The 21,015-nt window shown below is 42.6% G+C and overlaps 1 protein-coding gene and 1 long non-coding RNA gene across 2 annotated transcripts in view; one reads left to right on the top strand and one right to left on the bottom strand.

The window, feature by feature from the left end:
• Positions 1–16,632, bottom strand: part of NUP160 (nucleoporin 160) — a 47,196-nt gene extending 30,564 nt beyond the window's left edge. Inside the window, exons 1-11 of the mRNA XM_072617519.1 lie at positions 16,495–16,632; positions 14,703–14,811; positions 11,071–11,281; positions 10,580–10,802; positions 9,731–9,809; positions 8,924–9,038; positions 8,234–8,392; positions 7,228–7,305; positions 6,926–7,023; positions 6,567–6,651; positions 5,410–5,478 (exon numbers count right to left, since the gene is read on the bottom strand). Of these exons, the coding sequence (XP_072473620.1) occupies positions 5,410–5,478; positions 6,567–6,651; positions 6,926–7,023; positions 7,228–7,305; positions 8,234–8,392; positions 8,924–9,038; positions 9,731–9,809; positions 10,580–10,802; positions 11,071–11,281; positions 14,703–14,811; positions 16,495–16,597 (1,329 nt within the window). The 5' untranslated portion in view covers positions 16,598–16,632. The remainder of the gene's footprint in view (positions 1–5,409; positions 5,479–6,566; positions 6,652–6,925; positions 7,024–7,227; positions 7,306–8,233; positions 8,393–8,923; positions 9,039–9,730; positions 9,810–10,579; positions 10,803–11,070; positions 11,282–14,702; positions 14,812–16,494) is intronic.
• A 249-nt stretch (positions 16,633–16,881) lies between these two features.
• Positions 16,882–20,226, top strand: LOC140509719 (uncharacterized). The gene is made up of 2 exons (XR_011968894.1): positions 16,882–17,257; positions 19,944–20,226. It is a non-coding gene; the product is annotated as an uncharacterized lncRNA (long non-coding RNA).
• Positions 20,227–21,015: the final 789 nt, after the last annotated feature.

Raw genomic sequence — 21,015 nt, 5'->3', positions numbered from 1 at the left:
GAAACACGGTTAATTCTGATGTGGTCTAACATACAATGTGGCTAGCTTGTAACTTTACTTGTTGTGAGTATTGTCTGTTAATGGTGCTCAAGACCACACCAGTGTCTCTAGGAGATGGGTCATACATACTATTGATTCACAGGAAGTTTGTATTCAATTAATACCTCTAAGCCTTTTGCGTTGAAACTGCTGTTAAGCATCTTGTACTCAATTTTCTGAATCTCAGAATTGGGCTTTATTCTTACTAAACATCATCATGCTGGATTCAGCTCTTTATTCCAACATGTTGACGTCATATGGATGTTAATTTGGTCGCAACCCTTGGCTTCATGAGGTCTGTAAACTGGATAAATATACTTTCTTCCAAGTCACTGATAAAAATGTTTGACAGCATAAGGCCATGGAGAGACCTCCATTTAGGTTGCTATCACTCCATTAAGAATTAGGGTATTGTCAAGCCACAAAGTACAAATCCACCTCATACCATCATTGGATCTACACTTCTCTACCTAGCCTACAAGGATGAGAGGCTTTGTCAAGTGTATGGCTGGAATCCAGGGATGCTCTGTCTATACACTTTTCTGAATGTTCAGCCTCGCACAGAGTGGTAACAACCTATCTAGTGAACTGAATTTCAGAGTCAGAATTCAAAATCTGACCACCAGGCAAAAGCCTAATCTTTCTACTACATCGTACTTCGAGGGGACAGAGCAGACGACAACAACACTGGTCTCCCCTCCTACGTCCATTTTCAGTTAAAAACCCTCCTGATCAGACTGGTGAATATACAGGCAAATTAACTCTTCCTAGCTGATATGAGAAGGATTCCATCCATCATTCTAGTAATTTAAGCCAGTAGTCAGGATAATTCTAGAAAAGGCCTTAGTACGGGTCCTTTCCTTAGGTCTGTGAACTTTTTTTTAAACCAATATTTTGATAACAACATTTTCATATAATTTTTTGGCGATCCTATGTATTTTATGTTTGTACATTTAAAAAAACATTATTCTATGAAGATTCCATAGGTGTCATCAGAGTGCTAACGGGGTCCTGGAAACAAAAAACATTAAGAGTGCCTGCTTCACAAGGTACTTTTCCAATGATCTCAGATTTTAAAGGTGTCAGAACTCTAGAGCTGAAAAGGCTATCAGAGACCATCTATACCAAATTCTTCATTTTAGTTCATATCAAAGGATCATAAACATAATGATGTCAATAAATGTCAAGAAAACCAAGTTTGCATAGTACCATTGAAATTAACTTCAATACTTAAACTCTCAGAACTTTTTAGTCACTAGCCTCTGGGGTCTGTAACAGAGTGCTCTGTTTCTTTTCTTTCTCACTCACTTTTCCATGTTTGCGGGCAGTTAATGTATATTCTGTTCTTCTGGGGTTTTCTTTTTTTTTTGGCAGGGGAGATGGTACATATTTCATAAAAGTCTTTCTGGATGTATTTTTTATGTCAGTCTTAGCTGCATTATAGTGTTTGATTACACACATGTACCACAATTTATTTAACCATGCCCATAGTATTAGATAGCGTAGCTGTTTCCAGTTTGTTTTTAAATAATTGCAAATAACGCTGCCATGAACATTTGAACTTTAGAGTTCATTTGGTTCTGTTTTGGCCAACGTTCTGGACATGCTCCTCACACTGTTAGATCAAAGGGGATGATCACTCTTCTCATTTGTACTGGGTTCTGTCAGACCGCTCTCCAAAAAGATTCTACTTTTGAGTTTGTAATTCCACCTGAACGAGTAGAAGGAAATACAGTTATCAAAATATTGTTTTAAAAAAAATCTCTCAGACCTAAGAAGCCCTAGTAAGAACTCTTCTAGAGTTAAACAAATTATTGGAATGATGAGATGGAATCTCACATGATTCCACTTTTGAGTTTGCAATTCCAGCTGAATGAGAATGAAGGCAATGGATGGGTGCACCTATTTCTTCACAACTCCACCAACACTGAGTTTCACTGCTTTTAATTATTTTTGCTTATCTGACCTGGGCGAGGTGCCTGACCTTAAAAGCAATCCCTCATTTTGAAGATAAAGTAAAAGCTCAATGAAATGGAATGACCTGAGGCCACATAGTGAACAAGAGTGAGAATGAGGAGCAGAACCCAAGTTTTCTGATTTTCAGTCAACTACTCTCTACACAAATTATGCTACTTCTCATGTGTATACACAAAAGATTAGAGGAGGGAGGGGGCAGAATAAAGGAAAAATTATGGAGGATGAGAAAGATGCTAATGATAAGATAAGCCAAGTAACACTTCTTTTTAAGAGGACAGAGATGAACTCTGTAGATATCAATAGGCTTGGTGGCAATCACTGGCAAACTTCTAAAATAATTATTAGAAAGTTGTCATCTTTTTAGCAAAGAACAAGGTGAATCATTAGAAAAAAGTAATGCCAAACACTGTTGATGAAATTAGGAATTGACTCAACCATTTTGGGAAAGAAATCTGACTTATGTGAGATAAAATAATTATACTTTGACTCAGTAATTTTAATAGTAGGAACATACCCCCAAGCCATTAAAAGGTAGAAAGATCCAGCATACATCTCACAATGTTCACAGAAACACTTTTGCGGAAAAAGGAACTGGACACAAAAGTAGCTACCCACGGGCTGGAGAACAGCTAACAAACATGCCTAAAATGCCGAAGAACAATTCAGAGAAATGGGAGAAGATCTGTGTGACTTGAAGCAGAGCTGGAAGAACAAGAAATATACACTGACTACAAAAATACAAAAAAATAAGTAAGAGGTTTAACAATGGAAAAAATGAGTTATGGAATAGATACTAAAACCTATCTTCCTCCTTTCAGCAGAGAGGAGGGAAACAACAGTGGCAGAATTCTGCCTACACTGTCCAATGCAAGCACTCTGTTATCAGCTGCTTTGGCTTACTTATTTTTCTTTCTTATAAGGGAGAAATCAATTCCAAGGGTGTGGTGGGGAGGCAAAGGACATCCAGAAATAACAAAACATATGTTTAAAAAAAGAAATGAATAATTCACGCAAAACTATGTTTCTTTATAAAACATGTTAAAGATAGGAAAGAATAAGTCAAATAAAACTATTTCCTTTTCTGAGAAAGGAAATAGTAGGTTGTTACTACTGACAAATATCTAGACTGGCAAATCCATGAGCTGTCACAGCCTTGACCTTAGCATCATTAACTGACAAAGACCTCCACGGAATCCTTGTAAAACAGATGGAAAAATAAGGGCTAAATGATAGGATTTTTAGGTGGAGTTTCAATTCATTAGGTAACTGTACTTACAGACTAATTAAAAGAGTCATGCAGCGTTAAACTGGAGGGAAATAGTTAATAGCCCTGTCCTGGACATTGCCTCATTTTAACATTTTTATCAACATCTTTCATGAAGATGTATTTAAAAATATTAAAATATTTAAAAATAAAAAAATATTTAACTATTTTGCAAATGATATAAAGTTGAGAAAGACAAGGAATAAATGAGGTGACAGAATACTGATTCAAACACCCCGAGGGGCTGAAATGCTGGGCTCAAATCAATGAGATGAAATTGAATAGGAAGAAAAATCAAGTTCTATTCAGGTTCAAAAAAAAAAAATCAACTGCACCTGCATATACCTGCAGAGACTGGGGGAGACGTGGAAGGGGAGCAAGCAGGTTACATGAAATAAGATCTGAGCTGCCAAGTTTAATGAGCTCATGGCATGATGGGGCTGCTTAAGAAGTCACTGTAACCCTAGGCTTCCTTAGCAGAGGTTTCACATCTTGAGGATTGTGTTCAATGGCAGGGGTCACGTTTTAGGAGGGACAAATGCACCCAGGGGGATCGGCCTGAAATGGCCACAAATAATGGGTGGTGGGAAGTGAAGAGAAAGTTACAGCAGCTCGCTTTGGAGAGTCAAGGCTTTCATGGGAAAAAGCAGACTTGCTCTGTGTTGCTGTCCAGTGGCTAGAAGATGTAAGGATGGCGAGATTCACCTAAATACAAGAAAACAAAGTCTTAACCACTTCAGCTTTGTGATCTATATTAACTTGTGATCTTTTCCTGTCCTGAGAGAGGCAATGGCACATCCACAGGACGGCCCCCTAATGAGATGGTTCAGAAGAGACTTCTGCTTTTCGGAGGAAATTAGACCTGCTATTCTCTAAGGCTGTTTCCAATGCAAATATTCATGATTCTTCCTCAAATCTACCAGGAAAACTTATTTTCTGATGAAACATCTTAGGGTGAAGAAGCCTTTTGTAAAAAATAATTCTTTGTGCCTAAGATTTTCTTAAACCTCAGGAAATTCACATTCCTTCTATTCTGGCCAGACACTACTAACTAAAAACCAGCTCAGGTTGTACCAGTACCTTCCAAGGGCAGAAATTCTATGGAATGACCTCAGCAGTTGTTATTTACGCTTAAGTGAGATGTCTCATGGCCACACAGCTAGGAAACAATGATAGGAACTTGGGGAGTATGACTCATAAGGAATCCCTTCACCAAGAAGCGAGAGGTTTTACTCTTTAATAATACTTCTTCCCCTGCCCCCTCTACCACTCAATTGTTAAGGCTGCAGTCCTATGCAGTTCTTCCTTGCCTTCTGTAGCCAGAGTTACCAGGCCTAACTGATCCTGCCTCCAAAGCATCTCCCGCATCCTTTCCACTCATACAGACACACATACTACCCTAATCTAGGTCCTCATAACTCCTCTCTTGGCCTTCAGCAATAGCCTCCTAACTGGGCTATCTGCATCCAGTCTCTCCCTTCTCCACCTCATCTACACAAAAGCAAAGGTCTGGACCATGTCAATCACCTCCTCAAAAACATCCCTACTACCTCTAGGAAAAATTACAAACTTCTCAGTTTGGTGCTGAAATCCCTGTGTGTACAACCTGGCTCTAAGATTCTAGATTCATTTCACACCACTCTCTATCACTGCTTGCTCTGTCCCAGCCAAACTGGTCTAGCTGTTTCTGGAACTCAACATTTTCTCTCTTCCCTCTGCACAAACTGTCCCCCATAACTAAATGCAATGCTTCCCCATATCTAGCTCTTAGAATCCTTGGCTGCCTTCAAGGGGTTTCCTCTATGCTTTTCCTGATCCCCTAGTTATTAATGGTCTCTCCCTTCTCAAATTACCTTGTACTTATTTATTCATTTACATGTTCTATCCCCTGGTAGAGTGCAAGTTCCTTTAGGACAGGCACTGCTTACTGACCTTGTCTTTGTATTCTCAAGGCCTTGAACATATGAGGTGCTTAATAAATGTTTGCTGGATTGAATTGAAAAAGTAATTGTCCTTTACTGTGATGGTTAGCATATCCCTCCACATGGGTGCACTGTAATTAACACATGCAAAGGTCTTGCATCAAAATGAAAACATTAGTAGCAAATATAGATTAACTTCTTGCTAACCTGTAAAGCTTTGAAAATAGCGGCATTGGTGAATCGTCCAGGCGTGAAAAGACTCTCTAGATAGGTCTCCTGTAGGAATGTACAGCAAAGTCAGCAAAGCCAAATGAAAGGGACTGAAACCACAACCCAAGAAACCTCTTTATTTAAAAAAAAAAAGAGAGCCCAAATTCCTATATTTTCATTCACATTAGATAGTGTGGAAACTGTTTCTACATCTGCCTAGAACAGGAATTCTTAAATCTCTACAAAACGAAATGACACACATGAGCAATTCCTTCTACCAGATAAGGCTGATCTTGTTCTTTGCTGGAAGAAACGAGAAGCGTCACGTCAGAACCCTGGCGGTGGGAGTTCAGAACATCAGTACGAGAGGCTTTCCACGTTGCAGTGATGAATATTTTACCAAACAATCACTTCAAAGTACTATATGAACGTTAGCCATAATTAACTGCCACCACTTACATGTAAAATGGTGGTAATGGCCTATGGCAAACCTATCCCACAGGGCTGATCTAAGAATAAAATAAGAACGGTTAAATAATCCACATAAAATCCTTTGAAAACCTTGAGGAGTGATAGAAAAATGGATTTTTCTAGTTGAGCCAAAGTGGATTTCCAGTAGAGTTGAAGTGCCATTTAAGTGGGCAGAACAGTTTCCCACTCCATCCTCATCAGCCAAAGTCAGTTTAAATTGGAACCTGAGTATCTACACTCTTCCAGCGAAGAAATGGAATCAGACAGGGGTTTTGACTGAAATTCTGGGGCCCCCAGTTAAATCAGGCAGGATTCCTCCTTTTTTCCAGCCTAGAATCTTTTGGATTCACTTCCCTTTCACACCACCAATAATAAAAACACCAGTAACTTCCATGAATCCCACCCGGGTTTGCAAACTGCTTTTCTGACCCTCATTTGATCCTGAGGATTAGGCAGGGTGAGCACTTCTACTCCCATCTGACAGGTGAGGGTCTGCTGAACCCAATGTCCAACAGCCTGGAAGTACTAAGCCAGGTCTCCTGACTAGCTCCGTTCGAGGGTCCTCTCTGAGCTCCTCAGCACCAAAGTGGTTAGCTGAGTGGGATTTCCCTCTGTGAAAGCCAGTGTGCAAAGGCAGTCACCTCCTACTCCTTAGGACCTGACTTTAGTTGGGCGCCACTTACTCTTGGGTCCTGGTCATCTCTGGTAGTGATGTCTTCCTCTGGCAGAGACTGCATGAAAACCGGGTTCCACTGCCCTGCGACATTACTGAAGAAGAACATATCTGTCAGGCTAGCAGCAATGATAACCCAGAAACAGGATGGTGAAACATGGCCTCCACACCTAACTCTCCACAGAATTTAACCTGAAGCTCACGCTCTCAGTAAGTTTCCAGCATGCTCAGTTCCAAACAGCCTCTTCCAATACCTGGACAAACACTCTCACTCCTAATAAAACCATAGTTACAAATCACAAGCTATCCTGTTTTTCAAGGATGGGTATGTTTTGAGTAGGGCAGGGTCATAAAGAGGGAAATTCTTACTGTTCAAAATTGATGTATTTCACAATTGTTTGGTTCTCAACATCATGCCACAGTGCCCAGATATCAGTGGATGTTAAGGTAAAGTCAATCAGTGTCTCCTAACAGAAAGGAAAAGAAAATGTAAATGCATCAAAAACTAGAAGGACATTACCACACTGAACCGCGGTGGAATTAAGATAAGGGTTTCATTCACAAGTGCAGTGAAATCTGATTTGATAGCTTGAAGTCTCTTAAACCATACACTGCTTTGTGGTCTTGACTACTATGGCTTATAAAAGGGGATTTTTACCACGGGAACCTACCTGAGATGTGAATAATGAAGAAATGTGATCTAGACTGTAGCGGTTACTTTCAGTGCTCACCAACTGGAAAACGCAGAACTGTTGAAATATAAATTTTTAAGCAGGATGATCAAACAGTGCTTTAAACCGAACAATCAGCATAACCAACAATAGCTTAATTGTTTTGAACCACAAAGCAGTATTGAAAACAACTTGAAATTTCACTGCAAATCACTGGAATGTCAGTGTTATTTTCTTTAAAATGAAGAAAACAAGGGGGCATTCATCCAGTCACTTATCCCAACCCGCTTTACACCTCGTGTTCTGAGCACGGTACTCAAATCAACTGTTTTTGGAAAATGTGACTAAATGATTTTATGGATCAACTCACTGTGCTAATGACTCTCCAGACCAACTCTCCCTTCCCTGGCCCCCATTTCCCTCTATGCTATCTCCCCCTTCTAGAATGAATGGTTGTTGAGGGGAAGGCCGATCTCCCTTGTATTTGCATCTCTGGCACTTAATGCAGTCTCTCGTATGTTACCAACTAACAAATGCTTCTTCGTTTATTTGAGCAAAGACTTAACGAGAATGACTTGTAAAAAGAAACGTTCTTGTTGAGAAATCCGCTTTGGACTCAGTGTAGAACACACCCCAAGCACCCACACATCTTCCTCTGCACAACGACCATGCCTGGGCTCCTCTCAGACGCCCATTTTGAAGGCATGGCTTTTCTGATGGATGGGGGCAGGTGACCACTCTTGCCTTCTGAGCCGGCTAACTCCCCCATGGTCCATTAAAAGCAGAGCCTCCTCCACCAGCTCCATTTTTCTACCTCTACTCTTCAAAATCATCCATTTCCATGTCCCCACAGTACTTGCTGGCATCTCACAAACGACAATTAGTTTACGCATGTTTAGTAAGCTAAATTAACAAGATTAGACTTTTAAAAGACAAAAGGATTCACTTGATAAAGTGGCTCCAAAATACTCATGTAAAGCTGAGGAAAATGCCAATCACTGTATACCTGCCCCTGTTTTGGCGCATGCATGTAGACACCCAGGCAGAGGCCCATGGAAGGGGAATAGGCGAGGCGCAATTTGTGGCCAGTCCCAGCTGCCAGTCTCAGGTCTTTATTTACAGGCACATATTCTAGCATGTCAGCTACCATCAGGCACATTTGGTCCTGCGTTAGGTGGAAAGATAACAAGAGACATTAAAAAAAAAGTTGTTAAAGACACCTCCCCTTTTCCCTCTAATCATCAGAAATGTTCAGTCCAAGTATACTAGCACAAAAATCATTATCAGCGTTTATTTGAACAACTTGATAGATTTTACTTATATAAAAGGGTACGGTGAAACATTTCTCTTCAATTGGCAGATCCTAAAAAGGAAACTGGTATCACTGCTGCTATTTTTATGATGATGCGTTTTTAGATTTTTTAGTTTATAAAGTTCTATTTTACCAAAATATAGATCTGTTTCTGTTGTGTTTTAGAAATTCTAAGTGCAAACCAAATATAAAGTTCTATTTTACCAAAATATAGATCTGTTTCTGTTGTGTTTTAGAAATTCTAAGTGCAAACCAAAATGTACGAAAACAAATTCCTTGACGATATCAGGATTTCTAAGATTCCTGATCTGATTGTTTTTCAGAACAACACAATCAGCTTCATCCAGCCTTCAACTTTAAGATTAAGAAAGAATGGGCCTTTACCTTGTAAGACCACATCCGGAGCTTGTGATCCTGGCAAAGAGCAAAGATGAAGGCATCATGATCCACACAGTGAACAGAGAGACTTACAGGGCGGTCAGAAGGGCTCTGGTCACCCCTAAAAATATAAGCATACAGAGCTGTAGCAAAGCCAGAGAGCAGTCATTCAAGAGATCCAGGCAAGATGGAGTTTTTGAGGTTTTCATGTCTTTTTGATCAACAGTAGCAGCAGCAGCAGCATTAGTTTACTGCCTGTGGAAACACTTTGAATTATGGGATAGGATTATTATCAGTTACATAGGTTAACTATGGACTCATATTAAGTCTGCATTGTATGTCTGGATTTGACCCAAATCGATGTAATAATTTATAATAGAAAAAAGTTCCATTCTAACAGAATTGTTTCTCTCATATGCTAATCTCCTCTAAGAAACAGGCAATTTCTGGTAATTATTCTAGATGCAGCTGGATTTAGAAAATTAACTACATATACATGTAAGCATGTGCTTGCGTATATGCTCCCATTCCATGAAAGGTATTGGACAGAATCAATGCTGTGGAAAATGTATCAGAAATTCCTAAATGAACCATGGCTCTCTGGTGTTTACTTTCATCACATACGATGTTACAAACTATTCCTCCCTAGAATGTTATTTAATATCATCAATTACAAAACACTTAAATACTTTTGAATTAGTGTGACATTATCAAATCCTATAAATGCTTTTGTGCGCCTTTTAAAAAAATTTAGGCCAAGGTATAAATCAGATCAATACAGGTCTTCTGATTTCTTTACAAGCTACTACTAACCTGATAGCTGTGGGCATCCAGCCTGTAAGCAAACGTTGCATTACTGAGCTCTGTTTCAACTCTACAACTGACATAGTACCTACAAAACAAAGAAGGAATTATATGTAAGGTTCCCCTTACATTGCGGTCAGTAACAAAACAAAACAGGGTAAAAGATTCAAACAGTGAAGAGAGAAACTTGGGTTATATTTTCACCTGAGGAGAATACATTAAAAAATATTTCTCAAGATGACTGACAAAAACATGTGCTTAAAGTTCAACAAGATGACCTGCTGAAAGGAAAAAAAAAAGCACTTTACTTCTTCCTGGGAGCAGAAATCAAATTCATTTCTAATCACATTAATCTTTCTATTTAATAGTAAATCGTTCTAAATGTTAGTTTCTGACCTCTGGATAGGAGTTTATGTTTTAGTCTTATCATCTAAAATAATGCACTGTACAATTTGAGGATTCAATCTCAATTTTCCTACTCTTTTATAGGTTTCATTGCTCCTGTTACACTATGGAATCCATGAGTAATATATGTATCAGACCTGCACACACATAAAAAAACGGCCTCATTCAATTCAACCCAACATCAAGTATCTAATATGTATGTGTAGATCTCAAGACTTCCAGTCTAGCAGGGAGGTAAGTTAAAATTCGGAGATCAAGTAATATTGACTATGGATTCAATGCTTTAAAATATGAGAAGATGGAAGTATATGAGCCATGCCAGTGAAATCCTGTTAGGAATGTTGGAGAAGGGGTTCCTTACCTCGAGGAAGGAGGCAGGATGAGATGATGTGGAACCCCCTCCTCCCCTTTACATGACACAGTTATAGAATGGATGCCAGGTCCCCATCTTACCAGGTATATCATGAGGAGGTAGTTTCAGGACAAATAATCCCCCGGAAGCTGAAGGCAGAGCAAACATTGCTTCCCCTTCACTGCTAAGCCAGGCTACTGAAGTGGTAGAATTGGGTGCCAGTCCAGGAACTGTAGGAATTAACTGGCAGTTGCAAGGATCCCTAAAATCAACTTTCCCAATATCAGTGAATACTGACTGCATTTGACTTTCAGTTACCAACTCCTGCAAAATAACAAGCCATTTATAAATTTAAAATAATCATTCTTTTATACCACTACCAACCCTTTCAAAGTAAAAATGGGTTATCTAGAAAGAAAAAAGCTCCTGCGTGAGATCTTTAAATCTTCAGTTTGATGCAGAGTTGGTAATTACAGCTCTAGTACAGAAATCAAGTTTGGTCATGAGACAAGGGATAATATTTTAAGGGATAACCATGGGGGGTTATGAGTTAATAAGTCATAGTCATTCTGGAAACTTCATTTAAACTTACACTCCTATACATCCGGGAAGGGTGAGGCAGTATTACTCTGTGTATTGTGTGATTGGTTAAAATCAAAATGATCACATGGTTATGAGTCTCCGAGACATGAACGCCTCCAGGTAAGACATTACAGTTTTGGAATCTGAGGCGGATGGCATTATTCAGAAGATTTATGTCCAGAGATTCCTCCACTAGCTCTAAAGTATCGCCTGAGGTGACCCTGTTGAGAGAGAGAAAAAGAGACTTCTTGGTGGTTATCAAATTTATATTTTTCTGTTACTGGACAGGATGACAAATATTATATGCAAATATCCCCCATTTGAGAATTTGGATAAAAGACACCTTAGACCAATGTTGCATATACAATGCTATCCAAGAGCCCCAAATCACAAAATTATATCTGAATTTATAATACAGAGAATAATATAAAATCTAATATTAAAAATATCCCCACAAAATGAAAACAATTCCAAGTTTCATTTATTTGAAGAAATTCAATTCAATAAGCATTTTAAAAAACCTCTTAGGCATCTAAGTAGAGTAATAGGTAGAACACTGGACCTGAAATCAGGAAAAGCTGAGTTTAAATCCTGTCTCAGACATTTACTAACTGTGGGACAAGTCACTAAACCTGTTTGCCTCAGTTTCCTCATTTGTAAAATGGGGATAATAAAAACACTCACCTCCCAGGGTTGTTGCGAAAATAAAACAAGATAATATTTATAAAGCCCCTTGCAAACCTTAAAGCGCTATGTAAATGTTAGCTATGATAAAACACTTGAGAACAAATCTAACACAAGAAATTTACATTCCAGTGGAGGTAGAATAATCAGAATGCAAATATGCAGGTACAAAATAAACACAAAGGAATTCTGGGAGTGAGGTAGGTTGCTAAGAACTGGGGAGATCAGGAAATGCCTAGTGTAGGAAGTGACCCTGGAGGTGAGAGCCTTAAAAGAAGCCAGAACAAGAGATAAAATTTATTATGATGGGAGAAGTGAAGTTTGTTTTCATGATATTGGTCATGTGAACAGATCAATATAATACCAAGCAAAGGCAACTCCCACAAGTCTGGGTGACCCACTGCTAATCCCTGTGGCTGATGGTAGGGCTTAACCAAGAATGAGTACCTGGACCGAGGTCATGCACTGTCGTCCTCATGTTCATCTTTGCACACCATTTCTATAGTCAGTAGTTAAATGGAACATACTAGCCTTTCAACATGTTTGATGAGGCCGTTTGGTTTTCTCTTGCTACTTCTAAAACAGGGCTTGTACATCAGTAGGCAAAGAGATTCCAAACTTTAAGAAGGGCACTAAAAAGAAAAATTTTCAAATTCATCACCTAAACACTTCCTACTAAGAAAGAACCCTTTGGTCAAAGGCTAACTGCACAAGTAGGTTTAGCCTTCATTGAAAATCCTGACAACCATCTCCATATTCATGTTTTCCCCAACGCAACAGGTAAACTATATTACCTTTCTCCTTACTTTTGATGTATCAAATTTATTTGCCAATTCTGACTCATCACTGCTAGCTAGTTGCCTTTGTTTCTCTAGAGTCCTAATTCTCTTGTCTGTTTCCTAACCCTGATCTTTGCCATAGCCTCCACTCAGGCCATCGTTGTCTTCCTGGAATGCTGCAACCCTGGTGCTTTTCTAAAATGACCTTCTCCACACCTCACGATCTTAGCCAATTCCCCCGCCCAAATCCCTAAAACCCCCTGTTTCTATAAAACGTTCCTTAAAGAGAAGAAAGGTAAGAATAATCCTCTTACTTTATTCTATCTAAAACAAGCCACTCTAAGGCACACAGTGCAAAATGAAGACTATTGGTTAGACCTGAACACTCCATAGTTGGCACCTACATTCTTTGAACTAGTTCCATCTGTACTTAAAAAAAGAATTATTCTATTTATAACTAATTAACAGAATTCCTGGAGGAAAATGCTATGGAAGTCTGAAGCTGCTACAGAAATTATAATTACTGATGATGAAACATCATCTTTCTCTTTTTCCCCGCTGTCTACATTTGATTGATAAAGAAACCACGTTTTACTCAAAAATGACTCCCATGAGACTGACAGCAAAGTGCCTAGCGAATGGGGAAAGGCTAGATGAACAGTGGCGTCTGAATGTCATGAAATATTATTGTACCCCACGTAACAAAAAAGAGAATTCAAAGAAATACGAGAATTCTTGTATGAAGGGAGACAGCAGCATAAAGAGAGCAGATCCAAAAGAACATGCACATTGAGTACAACTATGTAAGTGAAAGAATTAAACAGCAAACTCAGGCTGTCCATAATGATGCTGGTTCTACCCTGTTAAACTGAAAGCAGACAACTCCCCTCTGGTCTGACAAGTAGAAAATTACAAAAGTGCATGGCTGCTTCAACTAGCAGTCACAAGCTGCAGTCACCTGTTTGTGTTGAAAAGATTTTGCTTTGTAGTTTGTGTGTTTGCACTTACTGATGGAGTGGATACAAAATTTATACATCAACAAAAAGGAAGTACTCTGCATTCAGGGCAGATTCTGTGCACATTATAGCAAAGCCAGAACTAAAGTATGCTCATGGGTTTCCCAGGGCTCCACTCAGGCCACCTTTCCTCTGCATCTAAAAGCTGACCTATACAATAGACCTGCTCACAAATCTTTCATGGCTTCATAGTTCAAAGTTTGCTGCCCGACATTCAAGGCCCTCCACAGACTTTCCAGTTTCCTATAATACCCATCCCCTTCCCCAGCCAGACTTTTAATTTTTATTCTATCTCCAAGCACAAGTTTTCATACCTTAATGGCTTTATAGGCTATTCCCCAAATTGCTATGTTTTTCCTCTCCTTTATCTGCTGCATTTCCGCCCACCCCTTACAGCTCCACCTGATGACTTCCTTGAGGAAGTCTTCCCTGATCAAGACCTGGTACAGAATGATTGTCACCTTCACATCTCACTTGGAACTTCTCAGAGCAGAGCTAATGCACCTACCATGGAAGACTGTATTCTAAGGTGTCTTTCTTAGGTTCCTACTAGACCAGACTGCACAACTTGGCAGTAGGTAGGGGCCAAAATTAAAATAGGCTCAACTTCTTCTAGTCACAGATAGGTTCATACTAGAGACAGATCCATGATGGTTGGTTGCTGCGAGTCATACGACAAACAGGAGAGTGTGCAGTGACAATTCTACATTTTTCGAGGGCTGCCTGAAATCTTTTGATGGACTGCAAACAGACCTATATTAGACTGTAAACTTTGTGAGGAAAGATTAATATCTTAACTATGGATATTTTCCCCAGAACCTATCACCATGTTCTATGTTACTGTAGAGTACAACATATTTAATGTCGGTCATTTTTATTTCCTACTGCCTGGGACCATAACTTTATGGTGAGAAAGGTCATTCATTAGAGATTATATAGTCCAACACCCTCATTTTACAGATGTGGAAACTGAGTTCCAGAGATGTTAAATAATGGGACCAAAATCCAGAATTTCTTGTTGTTACATTTGTTCTCCATATAACCTAGAAATCAGATTTTTTTAAAGTCTCTTCCTATTCTCACAAACCATTATTCCCTTAGGTACGATCATCCCCTCATACTAGAGTACATGGCCCAGACCTCCTTCCTTCTGTAACACTCACCAATGAATGAACCTGTTTCTGGTGACGGAGAACAACTTGCTGCTTTCCAAGTAGTAGAAGCCGCCCGCGCTCTCCACATACTTCACAGCTCCGGACAAACCCACGAGTTCTGCAAAGGGAACATCGGGGCAGTTCAGCACATGTCAGAGCTGGAAGGGACTCTGAAGCACTGAGTGTCAGGTGACCTTAGAGCCTAGAACATCAGAGCTGGAGAGGGCTTTGGAACGCAGAATGTTAGAGCTGGAAGGGACTCTGAAGCACTGAATGTCAGGCGACTTTAGAGCCTAGAACATCAGAGCTGGAGAGGGCTTCAGAACGCAGAATGTTAGAGCTGGAAGGGACTCTGAAGCACTGAATGTCAGGCGACTTTAGAGCCTAGAACATCAGAGCTGGAGAGGGCTTCAGAACGCAGAATGTTAGAGCTGAAGGGACTCTGAAGCACTGAATGTCAGGCGACTTTAGAGCCTAGAACATCAGAGCTGGAGAGGGCTTCAGAACGCAGAATGTTAGAGCTGGAAGGGACTCTGAAGCACTGAATGTCAGGCGACTTTAGAGCCTAGAACATCAGAGCTGGAGAGGGCTTCAGAACGCAGAATGTTAGAGCTGGAAGGGACTCTGAAGCACTGAATGTCAGGCGACTTTAGAGCCTAGAACATCAGAGCTGGAGAGGGCTTCAGAACGCAGAATGTTAGAGCTGGAAGGGACTCTGAAGCACTGAATGTCAGGCGACTTTAGAGCCTAGAACATCAGAGCTGGAGAGGGCTTCAGAACGCAGAATGTTAGAGCTGGAAGGGACTCTGAAGCACTGAATGTCAGGCGACTTTAGAGCCTAGAACATCAGAGCTGGAGAGGGCTTCGGAACGCAGAATGTTAGAGCTGGAAGGGACTCTGAAGCACTGAATGTCAGGCGACTTTAGAGCCTAGAACATCAGAGCTGGAGAGGGCTTCAGAACGCAGAATGTTAGAGCTGGAAGGTTTCTTGGAATATCGAATGTCACGGTAGGGGAAACTTTAGAACGTGGACTGAAGGAGCTGGAGATTTAGAACGCAGCCCCTGAGGGGTGGGAGAGGACTGGAGCACTGGCCCCTAGGGGCTGGAGGGCCTTAGAACATAGAAGGTGAGGGGCAGGGGGGCCCTAAAACGCGGCCCCTGAGGAGCGGGGGGGGGGGGGGGGGGGGGGGGCCCTTAGAACGCAGCCCCTGAGGGGCGGGGGGGGGGGGGGCCTAGAACGCGGCCCCTGAGGGGTGGGGGGGGGCCTTAGAACGCAGCCCCTGAGGAGCGCGGGGGGGGGGGGCCTTAGAACGCGGCCCCTGAGGGGTGGGGGGGGCCTTAGAACGCAGCCCCTGAGGAGCGCGGGGGGGGGGGGGGCCTTAGAACGCGGCCCCTGAGGGGCGCGGGGGGGCCTTAGAACGCGGCCCCCCAGCGGCGCGGGGGGGGGGCCTAGAACGCGGCCCCTGAGGGGCGCGGGGGGGGGGGCCTTAGAACGCGGCCCCTGAGGGGTGGGGGGGGCCTAGAACGCGGCCCCTGAGGGGTGGGGGGGGCCTTAGAACGCAGCCCCTGAGGAGCGCGGGGGGGGGGGCCTTAGAACGCGGCCCCTGAGGGGCGCGGGGGGGGGGGGGGGCCTAGAACGCGGCCCCCCAGCGGCGCGGGGCCTCAGCACAGCCGGTCCAGGCCTCTCACAGCCCGGGCTGTCACAGCGCGGCCCGCTCCGGTGCCTGGGCCCAAGCCCCCCGGCACGCACGGGGACACTGAGGCACGGAGAGGGCCGGGGTCCCGGGGCTCGCCCAGTACCGGAGCCGCAGACGGTGAAGTCCCGGAAGCGCCGCTGTGTCTCCCGCTCGGCGCCGCACAGCTCCACGAAACTCTTCTCTAACGCTCCCGCCGCCGCCATCATCCCGCCGCCGCAAGGCCCGACGGGACGCGCGGGCCCACCCCTCGGCCTGGCGTCACTTCCGGCGGCGCCGCGAGGCCCTGCGAAGCCTCGAGCTCGGCCAGACTCGGCGCCTGGCGGGCCCGGCGGGGCGCAGGAAAGGATGGAGCTTCGCGTCCCCGGCCAGAGCCTCTCTCGAGGCCATTTCCGCCGGCCTCCCCAGGGGGCGGGGCCGGAGCTGGGGCATTTCCTTGCGCAGGCGCAGAACTGATGGGGGTGGTGCTGCGTCTTGGTAGGGCGGGAGGGCAGGAAGCTGAGGCGCATTATGGCAGACTTAGAGCTACCCGGACCCGACAGGCCGCGTAGCCGCCGCAGTCTCACTTTACAGATGCAGAAGCTCAGGGCCAGCGAAGTTAAGTGACTTGCCCACGGTCCCACACGTGCTTAGCCCCAGCGGTGGGAGGTGAATCCGGGCGCCGCCGGCGGGCCCAGGGCATAGCGCCCTCCTGGAGTCGGGAGGACCTGAGTTCCAGTTCCGCTTCAGACGATTAGCTGCGTGACCCTGGGCGAGTCGCTTCACCCTGCTTGCCTCAGTTTCCCAGCTGTCCAATGAGCTGGAGAAGAAAATGGCCAACCCCTGCAGAATCTCTCAGGAAAACCCCAAATGAGGTCGCAAGGAGTGGGGTATGACTGAGCACGAACGGCAGACGCTCCCCAGGGGGGCGTCCTGGAGGAAGTGGGGCCGGCCAGAGAAAATGCTGGGTCTTGTCTGGTCTCTGGATGGAGGAGGAAGGTGTGGGAAGATTGACTGTCTCTGACCTTTGTATCCTCAGGGCTTAGCACCTCGTAGGCTCTTCATAAATGCTTCTTGACTTCTTGAGAGAAAATTGGAAAGTGATCATTTTTTAGGGGTTCTTTTCAGACTTCATAATTTTCTTCTCTGTGCATTCTCTTGGTCTTTATGGCTACTTTTTACACGTGTGTCTGTTTTAGGGGCTTTCCTTGGGTGCTCGGTATTATTCTGAAACAGACGTTTATGGAATGCCAGCTGTATGCAGAGCACTCTACGGGGCCAGGGGAGGTGCTATGCTATACACTATGTAAATCAAAGCTGTTTGGTTGTAACCTTAGTCAGGTTACAATGTATCCAAATGTGTCTGATCAGACTCATATGAGCTCCGAATGCCCTAGCGCAGGTGGGACACACATAGGAACATTTGGACTGGGTTCTTGAGTTTGCATCTCCAGTTTCTTTTGGGCTGCTTCAATTCTGCTTTGCTCAAAGTGCCTAGAACCTCTGATGAGGGCACACCATGCTGGGTGGTCCTGTGTCAGCATCTCGTAGTCATATAAGCAATTCCAAAGTTCTTCAGAGACATCTTGAGAGCGTCCTTCTGACCTCCGTGTAAGAGCTTGCCCTGTGTGAGTTCTCTGTAAAATAGAATTTTGGCATTTGAACAACGTGGTCAGTCCATCATAGTTGTGCTCTCTGCGGTACATTTGAATCTTTGGTAGTTTAGTTTGAAAAAGGACCTTGGTGTCTGGTACCTTATCCCACCGAGGTGATCTTCAGAACCTAAGACAATTCAAATCGAAGCAATTCAGTTTCCTGGCATGGCACTGGTATAATGGCTCTGTAGACCTTCAGTCTGATCTACAATGAATACTTCTCCTCTCTCACACTTTCCTTTGGAGCCCCTGTAAGAGCAAGCAAAGTAGGATTTTTGTTGTTTTCTTTTTGGAGTTCAGTTTCCTAGGCTCAGGCTAAATTGAGAACATCTGAATGCTCAATCTCCTTTGAACCCCTCTAGTTCACAGCTGTGCTGAGTTACATGGGTTGTGATGCCTGCTGGCTCTGAGCTTATTAGTTGAAAACTATATAAACTGGGAGGTTGGTATTTTTGTGGGGGGGGGGGGTTAGTTTATAGAAGGACCTTTGGATTCTTTGGACGGGACTGAGTAGCTGTTTGTTAAGAACCCATGGACTACTCAAAGGTTTGTGTTCACCCATCTGGTGGTGTATGTAGGTGGTTGTCTTACTTTGTTCAGACAGAGAGAACTGTGTCTGTTGAATCTTTGTGCTAATTCTCTGCTTATACTTACTCTGTATTTTCTCCACATTCAGGGTGCTAACCTTTCCCCTGAACTAGTGAATGACATATATGCTTAATTAAAGAAAGATTGTTAAAGCTGTCTTTCCTGTATAAAGCATATCAAAGAACCTGTGCTAGCAGGTCATTCTGGATATGCTAGGGTGCTTGGTAATACAGCCTTTCGAACTCTGAGCTAGCTCTGGCAATGGGTGTGTCAACTTCAGTGTCAATGTGTACATCCCTAGAAAGTATATTGACAAGGTAATCAAACTTATTTATCCACATCATTCAAAACTCCATTTGCTGTAGCCGATGATTCCACCTATGGGTGGTATGGTGCTGGCTGATGGAGTACTTGTGTTTTCTTGGTGTTGGTTGTTAGGCCAAAATTAGCACAAGGAGCAAAAGCACACATTACCAGAGCTAGCTCAGTGTTTGGGAGGTTCCAGAGTACTGGTGGAACCATTGCTCATTTATGATATGTAGAATATTGTATAGTAAGTACAGTGCTTGTGAGGTCTGGAGGGGAAGGTGGTTAGTGAAAGAAGGATAAGCCTCCATGGAAGGAAATAAGCTCCTTAGTAAGATTTTACAATACACTCCACTGGGGCAGGGATTTTTTAAACTTGTTATTTCTCTCAGCCCAGCAAAGTGTAGACAACAGGAGCTTAATGCAAGCTTCTTTTGAATTTAATTCCTCTGTGGTAATGAAATGAATACAGGACTTTGGGTTCCTTGAATTGTAGATGGTTAGTAATAGCATTTCTTTAACATTTGATCCGATCCATTTTGAGGTTTTTGATCAATTGGTATTTATGACCCTCCTTCTAAATATCAGGCACTACACTAAGAGCTGAGGATACAAAGAAGTCAAAGACAATGCCTACCCACAGAAAGCTTAGTCTAATGGGACAGACAACAAACGTACAAACAGGCTGTATAGAGAATCTCTATCCCAAAACAATTTGAAGTAACGAGTTTTGAACAAGGAAAAGCTCATAATACTTGGTGTCCCAAAATCTTAGTACACTTTTAAGCTATTAAAGTTATATGTTAAACATCCTGCATGATAGAATACAGTTTGGGGATCAACATCATAGAACAGGGGTGGGGAACCCTGTCCTAGAACAATAGGATTTTATTGTCTATTTATTAAAACTGCTTGTATTCCTCCCCTAGCCATCCAAAGGCCAAAAGGCTTCTTTCCTCTAACCAGTCCCCTAATAATTACACTGGATTAGCAAAATCACTTATGAAGCCCATTATTGATGTGCTAGGGACTACGCTGGGAAGGCAAACACAAGCCGAAACAGTCAGAAAGTTAATCACCTGCTGCATGCCAGGCGCCTTGCTAAGTGCTGGGAATTCGAAGAAAGACAAGACAGCCCCTGCTCATGATGGGATGCCAACTGCTATGTGGAAATAAGCTCCATATAGGATGAATGAAAGATGGGGGAGCGGAAAAGCGGGGCTTTTACTTTTTCACACTTTTTAATTTATGGAATAAAAAGCATTTATGTAACACAGCATAATAAAAAGATGATTGCCCATGAAACTGCAGCTCTGTTATGCATGGCTTGTTGTTCCTTTTAAATTTAGAATAAAGTTAGGTAAATTTCTTTTTTCTTCTTTTCCTTCCCTCCCTCCCTCTTTGCCCTAAGGATGGCTACCATTAGACACAAATAGGTATATATGTATATATACATATACATATATGTAAAATTTTTCTATACATACTTTTATTTATCAGTTCTTTCTCTGGATGTAGATAGTATCTTTCTTCATGTATCCTCTAGCGCTAATTTGGATATTTATCACAGTCAAGATGACTTATTCACTTAAAGCTGTTCTTAAAACAATGTTGCTTTTCCTATAGACAATATCCTCTTGGTTCTACTCCTTTCACTTTCCATTATTTTATGCAAGTCTTTCCATGTTTTTCTAAGATCATTGAGCTCCTTCTTTCTTGTAGCACAGTAATAGTCCATCACAATCATAAACCACAACTTGTTCAGCCAGTTCCCAGTTGGTAGGTATCCCTGCAGTTTCCAGTTAGCTGGTACTTAAGAAAGCCAGGGAAACAAAGAGGTAGAGATGAGGAGGGAGAGCATCCCATGCATATGGGAAATTGAGGGAAAATGCCAACAGGGGGGAAATGGAGTTTCTGTACAAGGTGGAGAAGTTGTCCAGAGAGTCTGAGGCTGCTTGAGAGCGTGGCTGGTGTGAACACTTCCTCAGATGGAGGTTTTGGGGAGAAATCCTTTCAGAATGCGGAAGAAACTGTCCTTAGAGGATTCTTAGCACCGATCCATGTATGTGATGGGGAACCAATGATCATAACTAGACAGG

The sequence above is a fragment of the Notamacropus eugenii genome, chromosome 6 (genome assembly GCF_028372415.1).
Source record: "Notamacropus eugenii isolate mMacEug1 chromosome 6, mMacEug1.pri_v2, whole genome shotgun sequence".
Taxonomy (NCBI): domain Eukaryota; kingdom Metazoa; phylum Chordata; class Mammalia; order Diprotodontia; family Macropodidae; genus Notamacropus; species Notamacropus eugenii.
The sequence above is the reverse complement of the archived record's forward strand: the minus strand, read 5'-3'. Positions and strand labels throughout refer to the sequence as shown.